The sequence below is a fragment of the Gadus chalcogrammus genome, chromosome 1 (genome assembly GCF_026213295.1).
Source record: "Gadus chalcogrammus isolate NIFS_2021 chromosome 1, NIFS_Gcha_1.0, whole genome shotgun sequence".
Classification (NCBI taxonomy): domain Eukaryota; kingdom Metazoa; phylum Chordata; class Actinopteri; order Gadiformes; family Gadidae; genus Gadus; species Gadus chalcogrammus.
Window position 1 is genome coordinate 6483753 of NC_079412.1, and position 10509 is coordinate 6494261.

General features: G+C 48.0%; 1 protein-coding gene across 1 annotated transcript in view; it reads left to right on the forward strand.

Moving 5' to 3' along the window:
* Positions 1–10509, forward strand: part of spryd3 (SPRY domain containing 3) — a 51290-nt gene that overhangs the window by 18944 nt on the left and 21837 nt on the right. The window contains exon 7 of the mRNA XM_056585611.1: positions 6197–6346. Coding sequence (XP_056441586.1) covers positions 6197–6346 — 150 coding nt within the window. The remainder of the gene's footprint in view (positions 1–6196; positions 6347–10509) is intronic.

A 10509-nucleotide genomic window follows, 5' to 3' on the forward strand; every position in this document is an offset into this window, starting at 1 on the left:
GTTGTAAACTTTGCAGTCTATATAACTCTTTAATTTAGACTTTTCTTAATTATGAAATTTAAAATCTAATAGTAAAAATAATTTGATTAATTTATAGATCTGTTAACAGTACAGGAAGAGCTATTCAATTGAAAGGGTTAATGGCCTTATATCAATAAGGCGTTTACAATAACACCAAACTAAGAAGGACCTGGGAGGCCCGGTGGCAGCGCTGCAGGGAGACGGGGCCCGGGCTCGTCTGGAACACCAGATCAGAGCCTCCGAAGGTTCACCTTTCTATTGCTCCCCCATTAGGCAAGACAGGAAACTGGACCTTTTTCTCTGGGCGTTAACACCGGTTGCCCCGGCAGCGGGTCAACAAAACATGGCCCTGCACACGCCTCCCCACGAGGAGGAGGTGGAGGAGGAGGAGGAGGAGGAGGAGGAGGAGGAGGAGGAAGACAGTGAGAAGGGGGGGAAGGAGAAGGTGGAAGGGGAGGACAGTGAGAAGGGGGGGGGTGGGAGGATTAAGTGGAAGAGGAGGACTGTGAGAAGGGGGTGGAGGAGGAGGAGGAGGTGGGGAAAGAGGAGGAGGTAGAGGAGGAGGAGGAGGTGGGGAAAGAGGAGGAGGTAGAGGAGGACATTGAGAAGGGGGGATGAGGGGGGGGGGGGGGGGGTAGGGGGAGGAGGAGGGTGACAGCTAGTAGCAGAACAACAGGCGTGGATACCTGGGTCTGTCAGCATCCCAGTGCTGACAGCCCAAGGCTACGTCTCCCTCGCTCTCCTTCACCCTCACACCCTTCCTCTCTCCATTACTCAGCGGTACGGGAGCAGAGAGAAGGGGTGAGTGATGCTCCTCACAATGAAACCGCTTCCCCCGCCCCTCCTTGGTGATCAGGAGGGAGGTGTCTGGACACGACCGTGGGGGCGGAGGAGGAACCACACAAAAGAGGAGAGCAGTTAACAAAAGATGTCTCGGTTTCGTTTTCTAACCCGGGATTATGAGTGTTTATCTGGAGCACCACATATGGTTAGGTCCATGATAGGCATTCATCTGTAATCTAGGTGTGGAGTCGTTTAACCTCCAGGTACAAGCATGATATCAGACCAATAATGGGGAGGCCAACGGATGGAGAACTCCTGCTTACCATTGAGTTTGAGAGATCCAGGCCTGTTTATCCTGTTTATATATATATATATATATATATATATATATATATATATATATATATATATATAAAAAGCAGACTATAGTGCTTGTACATGTTTAGTAACTTCTTACTGCAGTTTGAACCCTGTGCTTCTAATCAGGGACTGATCGGAACGGGCCTCACAGTACTAAAAATGTATTAAAAATGTAGATGCAATATTAGGATTTTTTTTACGATGTTATGTGGTTTAAGTAAGAATTAGTTCTACAGCACTTAAACCCTTTTTTCTTTTTACAGATAACGAAGTGCGTTACATCAATAAAGATACAGAAAACAAAGGAAAAAACAGACGAAGAGAATCCATTAAAAAGTACAAACAAACTTGGCGCACAGGAGACGCATAACAAAGTAAGCATTCAGCAGCCGGGCAATCCTATAACAGTTGTTTTTTGACCCGTTTCATATAGCAATCAACAGACGGTTGATCTGATGGTAGGGGGACATTGTTCCAGATGTGTAAGAACACAAATAAAATAAATAATATGTACAGAGGGTCTATGCAGTGGTGGTAGAAGAGGAGAAGATACAGCCAACAGGTGTGGGTTGGATGAGGTGGGGTGGTTGAGTCTTAAAAGTAATTAATGTCATCCGGTGCGAGTGTTTGATTGAACATTGGTCTACTTCGTTGTCGAAACAGACAACAGGCGGGTTTTAGATGGGTTCAAAAGTAACAGGGGCTTTATTTAAAATAGACCAGACCATTGTTCCACTCTGAAGTGGAAGTCCTGTAGTCGAGGAACCGTCAAGTGACTCTGCGATTTTATCTTTGTTCACTGTTATCCAATTAAGATGAGCAGGATCAGTAACAAGGGTGTTCTTCCTAACCAACAAATAGTATCTTGGCTGATGCCTGGCCATTCGGGCCAGCATTCCTTCCCATCAATAAAGCACATTTGCTAATGTTTCATAACTTACTGCTGGGGGCGGACCTGTGACAGGGCCGCCCCCAGCCCCATCTCTGAGGCGTCTGTTTGGAGAACGAGAGCCGTTAAAAATATGCAGTGGAAGCAAACTGACGGGGACATTTCTGGTCATAGCAAACCGAAACCCCGGAAAGATTTTAAATGTTTCTTAGCAGTAGGACGGGGCCAGGCTGTGATATGTTCCACCTTGCTCTGTTGTGGCTTGACATTCTCTCTCCCGATGACGTATCCCAGATATTCTGTCTCTTCAACCCCCAACTTGCATTTTTATTTGGATTGGCTGTCAATCCTGCTCTCCGTAGGGCCCCGCTGACAGCCTCTTACCGCTCCAGACGGGAGGCCCAGTCTATGGATGACGATGTCATCCAGCTAGGCTCCGGCGTACTCTTGTTGGGGTCGCAGGACTACATCCATCATCCGCTGGGCTGTAGGGGACGCTCCGGGTACTCCAAAGGGCAGGACTTAGTGGTGGTATAGTACGTCTGGGGTTGAAAACGCTGTCTTCTCCTTGGCCTGTTTCGTAAAGGGGAACGTTCCAATAACCTCAGGTCAGGACATACGTGCTGATAAATGGTGCCGTTCCTAGTCGCTCAGTTCATCAACAAGGGGTATGGGGTTGGCGTCCTGAAGTTACAAAACCTTTGAGTACCATCAGGTTTTGGGTCGATGACAATGTGGCTGGCCCAAGCCTTGAGATTCCTCCATCGATCCGAGTTCCAGTATCATCCTCACCTCCTCCCTGATTGAGCTGCCACGAGTCCCAGGGATGAGGTGTGGCCGAAGGCGGACTAACGATGTGGCCCCCTGTTCAGAACTGCTTTGAGGTCCTGCCTCTGGTTTGGTGAAAGCTGGTGACCAATTGAGACTTCTGCAGTGATCTGAGGAGTTATGTTAACGGACTGGCAATTGGGGATGCACAGGTTCTAGGCATGTCTTAAAAAGGTTTATGTGGTATATTTCCCGAAACTTAAATAAAAAAACAGGTGCCCAGGAATTCGCTTACCTGGGCACCTCTTTTATATAACTGTGCTCCTGCGCTTTCTACAAATGGTGCCAAAAGATGGAACAGACCATAGCCATTCAGGTCTTCATCTGTTCCACAGGCTCAATGACTGACCTGTGGGGTGGTGCTGTTCCCAGGCCTCTTTCCCTATGTCGAGCATCCCTCTAGGTCTCCGACCACAGAACAGCTGGAAGGGGGAGAATCCTGTCATAGGGAAGAGGCTGATCCAAGTTCTTCTCGTCAACAACAATCTTCCTTCTCAACATCTGGCCGGCGAGTCCTTTTTACTAGGCCCCCGACGGGGCCTCAAATCAACCCTGGGTGGCCCTTGGGACTTACCAGGTTTGCTGGTACACAACATTTCCACAACGTCACCTTGTGGTTCTCCAACAGCTCCACCAGCACATCCAAACTATTTGGGCTGGTCTAGGCAGCATACTATTAAGCATCCGGAGACTATACCCTTCTGCAACGGTGCATCAGCAGTCATTAACGGGGGGGACCAACTCTGGGTCAGGCGTGCAAGGTTGACCAACTTGGCCCGGGGAGGCTGAGTCGGGTCGCACCTCCTATGAGTGGATACTTTGTCCATAGTGGGCGAGGATGGTCGCTTTGAGGGTAGCATAATTAGCAGCGTCCGGAGCCGTCGGATCTCGACAAACCCTCTGGGTCTCCCCACTCAGATGGGGTAGCTGCAGGCCACTTCTCCCGGGCGGTTGTTCTCTCTAAGGGTTTCGCAAGGCCTCTACGTCATCTTCAGTAGAAAGTTGAGTCAGTCCTAAACTGAAGGGGGGCTCCTGGGGGGCTCTCGCCAGCTGGCCAGGGGCTGCGGTTCTCTGGCACCACTCCCTGAGGGCGGCCTGGAGATCAGCTTGGCTCTTGAGCAGGGTAGTCAAAGCACCCTCCATTGTAGAGGGGCTTCAGCAGGCCTGTGCTAACTTGTTTCCAGCCCAAAGTCCCCAGAAGTCAAAATGTATGCATTCTCCACCATAAATGGCCCTTTGATTGAATCGAGGCCTACTTGGTTTTGAAACAGACCACAAGAGCCAGGGTGTGACTTCAAAAGTAACAGTGGTTTTGTAGAAAATGGTGAGGGCAAGGAGAGTGGAAATCCAACTACGGTCCTGGAAGAGAGTCCGGCACAGTCCTTCCTTGAGGGGAGAGGTTTGGTCTTCCTTTGTAGCTGGCAAACTTGCAATGGCCAATCATGCCAGTGAGTGGGCTTGATAATCCTTATTGTCAAAAACTTCCCCTTTCCCCTTGTGGAGGGTCTTCTGCGTCAAGGCCCTCCACAGTATAAAGTCTGATCCCCTTTCCCCTTGTGGAGGGTCTTCAGCGTCAAGGCCCTCCACAGTATAAAGTCTGATCCCCTTTCCCCTTGTGGAGGGTCTTCAGCGTCAAGGCCCTCCACAGTATGTCTCTGTGTTGACGTCTCTCAGACAACAGGGACTTCAGAGTGTAAGGCAAAATATTGATTCCGGAAACACTCCTGCAGATCGAGTCTTCTTCAAAAGGATAACAAACTATACCATGAATGCAATACAATGAATCCATCATGTACTCTTAGGGCAGTGAGGATGAGGCGCCATGAGGGGGCGGAGCCTGGGTGTAGGGTATCACTAACTCATCCATCATTTACTCATAGAGCAGTGAGCATGAGGCTCCATGAGGGTGTGAGCCTGGGTGTAGGGTATCACTAACTCATCCATTATTTACTCATAGGGCAGTGAGCATGAGGCTCCATGAGGGTGTGAGCCTGGGTGTAGGGTATCACTAACTCATCCATCATTTACTCATAGGGCAGTGAGCATGAGGCTCCATGAGGGTGTGAGCCTGGGTGTAGGGTATCACTAACTCATCCATTATTTACTCATAGGGCAGTGAGCATGAGGCTCCATGAGGGTGTGAGCCTGGGTGTAGGGTATCACTAACTCATCCTATCGCAACTCATCCTAGTGTTAAAAATGTGTTTTCATAGTCCTCAATTGATCCCCAAGCATCAGGAATAACTAAGCAGGTTTATGAAACCTCAAGGGACTGGTAAAGTTACTTTATTTGTCTTTTGAAGTAAGATGTAAGACACACACACACACACACACACACACACACACACACACACACACACACACACACACACACACACACACACACACACACACACACACACACACACACACACACACACACACAATTTTTTGGAAGCAAAAAGTAGTTTTGTCCACTCCCACCTTGTGTGTACTTCTTGCCTTTCAAACTGGGCCCGAATGCTCCCCCATTACACACATCCACTCACATCCATGCACATGCATTAACATGTCATGGAAAATTCACTGAGCCCAAAGGATTTGTTGCTTCCAACGCTGCCCACCTACTCAATTGACACTCGCCCATTAGTGCTCTGCTCCCTGTTCATCCATCCTCCAGTCTCAACCTGTGCTGAGAGGTTTGGACTAGCTTTGTTAATGGCCAATCTGTCTGGGTGCCTGTTTGCCTAGGACATGTTTCTGGATGGGTGGACACAACATTAGGTTTGATCACTGGTGTTGAAACACAGCCATTGTAGGAGAAGGGGAGTTTCATGTGTTAATTAAAAGCCAAAAGAATAACCAGCCAGTAGGCAGGGATATAACAGAGATGTCTTCATCGTGGTGTCTTGTTGAAACAATCTGTCTGTAGGTCCTCTAATGACGGGTGAAGCCGAATGAGTTTGCAGTTTATCGATTGGATCAAACTGATGTCATGTGATCTAACCAATTTTTGAATGAATTTACATTATATTTAGGTCATTTAGCAGTCGCCAAAGCGACCTACAACCATTCATTCCCATATTCACACACCGCCGGTGGAGTCAATCACGCAGGGCGGCAGCCAGCTCGTCAGGAGCAGTCAGGGTTGGGTGTCCTGCTCAGGGGAACCTCGACACAGGGAGGAGCCTGGGATCGAGCTGGCAAACTGGTTACCAGTCACCCTGAGCTACTGGCACCCAATTCCTTTCAAACTGTGCCATGTGTCTTTAACATTGCATGAGACATTACCCTAGAGGGTCTAACTATCTGTTCCCCCTGTCCCAATGTCCCCAGCTGCTGGAGTACGTTGGCAAGGGGAAGAGTATCATGGACGTGGGCCTGGCCCAGGCCCGCCAGCCACTCACCACGCGCTGCCACTACTTTGAGGTGGAGATCGTGGACGCCGGGGAGAAATGCTACATCGCCTTGGGCCTGGCTAGGAGGGTAAGCTTTCTAGGAACTCTGTGCAGGGAGGGTGTCAAGGCACTTCAAGCTACGACAACAACAACAGTCTTGCCAAGTCTCTTCTACATTTTTGGCACAAAGCTATGGTTCTTCAAGATTCATGGTTCCTATTTTGCACACAGTCAGTTTGCTTTGAAATTAAAAATTTAACTCATAGAAGCAAATGCGTGAATAGTCCTGAAAGCTGCAGAGTCGTTAGCCATTGTCCTCTCTTAAGGGCATGCCTCCCTGAGATGAGGGAAAAATCAATTAGAAAAATATTAGCACATCTAATTTGAGCCACGGTCTCTTTTCCAAAGAATGCACATGTGGCTCCCATTTCAGCATTAGTACCGCAGCCCCAGATCTACAATCACCATTCAAAACAACAAAGAGCCCTGCTTTGAAAAACAACATTGACTAAAGGAACAAACTGAACGGGGATCGATGCACATGACGGGGAGCCAGAGTGACTGCGGACAAGGATGGAGACGGTCCAGGCCATTCCTATGAAGCATGTGTTTGGAGACGGGCGAAGGCTCTCTCCAGTGTTCCCAGTGAGAGCAGGGCACTTCTCCAGGGCTAGTTTGTGGGGACATTCCGGAGTCACTTTTGAGGAGAAACGCCTGGTGATAGATGGCTTCTTTCACAAGGTCTGTTTACAGTTTTCACCATTTTATATTTTGTACGCCCTGCAAGTTTAGCCTTGAAATGGTTATGAATGTGAAATATAAGCCACTGCCAAGACCTGTGGAAAGCAGCCAGAAATGTCTCCCAGGGTCAAAACTTAACCGCTTTATTAATAATATAACAAGATTAAAGATTCAACTTTGCCCGTTCCTGAAGCGTGCAGCAAGCAGTTGTATGTACATCTTGAATACATTGCTCTGTATCACGTATGAAATCTGCCCATGCTAAGATGCTAGGGAAGCCCTGCCAATATGCAGGAGACAGAAGGGTCATGTCTAGTCTATAACTTTTTCCTGGAGATAAAGATCTCTGGTATTGGGCTCTTCAATACACTAATCGATCAATCAATATTTTATAACTTGAATGACGAATCGTATAAAGAAAAAACACTGATGGAATGTATGCATTCAGCTCAATTTAACCCTGCCAAAACTTACATTTCACCTGGGCTGAAATCTCCCGAAGGCCTCATTCCTGCCTCACATACACATTAATTTCAAATCCTTCCGTTGGGAACTTGGTACTCATTGTACAAGTTCCAGTGACGGACAACATACCAGTATGAGAGTCCTAGTCTGATCTGTGGGGGTCCACTCAAGTGGTTCGAACTTGTACTCTCACTACTCTGATAGAGGTGGGGACCAAAGTTGGTATGGTACGCTTGGTTGTGCATGGGTGTGATCTTCGTCCTGAGGGGGGGTGGCCATGATGGTGCATAACGTGTTGTGTCTGATGTTGTGTCTGATCTTTTACGGCATTTAGCAGACGCTTTTATAAAGCACCTTACAGCGGTTCATACACACACCGACCGCGGCGTCAACCATCGCTCCTCAGCGAGGAGGAGCTGGGGATCAATCTAGCAACCTTCTGGTTTCAGAAACACCCGCTCCACCTCCTGACTTAAGCCGCCCCGTCTTTAGCGGATGTCTGCTGTGACGGTCGCTGAGGGCCTGGAGTCCAGCGCCATCGTCTGCTGCTCGTGGCAGTGGTCTTGTTGAGGGGATTGAGGTGGATGTCGAAATGATGAGAAGATAGAAAAAACAATAGTTTCACTATTGGTTTTACAAGGTGAGCGAGTGGCCCATGGTGGCTCCCAGCTATTGATATGCCCCCACCTTCTGGATGTTCTTGCCATTGATTGTCACCGGTGGGATCGTGGGCGGTTCACAACAGAAGGAGTCAGTGCAGATGGTTGTGTTGAAGATGAGGTGACCATTGACTCTAAGCACCTGCTACATTCAACTGAGGACTTAAGGGACCCATTGATCAGCCGTGGGTTAGTGTCCCGTGGGTTGAGTTTTCTCCCCCTCAGGTGAGGCTGTAAGAATGCGCTGTAAGAGCCATTTTTCCTGTTTTCCATTTATGTTGTAATGTGTTTACCACTGAGTGTCGCTGCCTTATTGCAGGCACAGGTATAAACGGTACGTCATTTGGGTTACCTCTGTTGTTTGACCCTGTAAGGGCATACGGTTTTTGATCGCTAGTAGTACCATATTTACAGTTGTTATGTCACTGAGGATCTATCTGAATGTCTTCACGTGCAATTGGTGTCATGGTGAGGAAATAAACGTGTTGCAAACCGGAGACGATCGCACGGATCATTCATTGCTTCAAGCAGCTGCATAGTACAAACATTGGGGAACATCAACACAGCGCGTGAACCAGGTCAAACCGGGAGTCAAACCCCACGGAGCATACACCTTGGATGTGGCTCCTATAGGCGCTGAAACCCCATCTTCACATTGGCCTTTCTCCAGGTGGTTGTATACACCATGCAGCAGTAACAGCACCGCATCACCCTCTAGGCCTTTTGTGCTGCGGTTCCCCCTACTGATGCTGTTGTTTGCCCACCAACAGAACAGCCTTTCATAGCCCTTCATCGCAACCGACGTTAGGTCATTCCCAATGGTGGGCTGGTTCTCTGCGCTGGGCCGATGATGGAGGATGCTCCTTATTGCTGGGATGAAAGGCTCTAGCGGGGGTCTATGAAACGGCTCACGGAGGAGGTTAAAAGTAGATACACTTGATGAAAATGGCATGCTTATACGAGGGAAGAACAAACATTAGGACTAATGAACTGTTAGTCCACAGGCGTGTTTTGTGTATGCTTTGCGTACCATTAAGGTGAGCCTGTTAACTCCTCATATGTAAGGCCAACTGATCAGTGACGACCTTGGGACTGAAACAAACCCTCAAAAGTCTTATCATTTAGGACCCTTACCAGGACTGTCCCCGGCCATCCACAAGGCGTTTCAAAAGAAAAAAAAGGAAAAAAAACAAATCTAGTCCATCTAATTTCTGAATAAAACGCTGAATAATCGGCCACATTTACATGGCTGTTATTTTCATTGGTTTTATATCCACTTGCAAACTCTTGCCACCTTGCTGCAGGCAAAATTGCGCGTAGTTTAAGACGTCAAACTTTTAAATGTACACATTCACACACACACACACACACACACACACACAAACACACACGCACGTTTTCCAGACGCATACACACACACACACATACACACACACACAATGCACTTTGCACTCTGCATTCTCTATATTTGCATACAACACACCACTTCAAGACGCAGACTGCGTTCGAAAAGTTAGAAGGACAGACGGCGAGGAAGACTCTTAATGGTGATAACTCGAGTCCCGTTTCCGCCTCTTCAGCCAGAACTTTCCTCCGCCTCACGCTGCATCTGGGATTCATTATAAAGACATTAAGTCAAAGGCCATCAGAGGTGACGAAGCAGCAGATTGAAGGCCTCTTTTAACGACTGTTTACTCCACAGCAGGAGCAGTTCTTTGGGTGTTCAAGCCCCTTCTCGTGGTGCCCGGCCCCAGAGAGCCAAGCACAAACCCATCCGCTCTCCACTCCCCTCCAAGTCATTGCAGTCTGCCTCGGGCTCTTTGTCTCTGATTCTTGGTTTCTGGCTAAAGTCTCGAGCTCTATATGCTCTCCACTTCACCACAAGAGCCCATGTACCATGCTATGACAAGTCCAGTCCCTCCTGCTCTCTCTATTTCCCTTGTCTCTCTTCCATCTGGCTCCCTTTCTGTCTCCCTCCCATCGCTTTTTTTCTCTGGGAGCTTCCACTGAGGTGTTTGTGTTGTATCAGAGCAGTGCAACACCTTGAACACTCACTGCTTTTCATGTGAGGGTTAACTCTCGTATTGATTCACTATGTTGGCCGATGCAGGGTGTTGGTATGGGCCTTGTCAGGCATTTGATTCCAAGACTGGTATATTTAGAATTGGGATTTGACGAGAACCGATAAAGATAATTGTAATGTATCGTTCGAACAAATGTTTAAATGCTTATTTAGCAATGCTTATTTAGCAATTTAGCAATCTATGGTGAGGGGACTGAAACAGGGTTGAGGATCTGGAAACTAGGGCATATATATAATGCATATGTTCAAGCATGAAAGGATGGACTATGGTACCATAGTTCTTTGCAAGGTTGTGGGGATGTC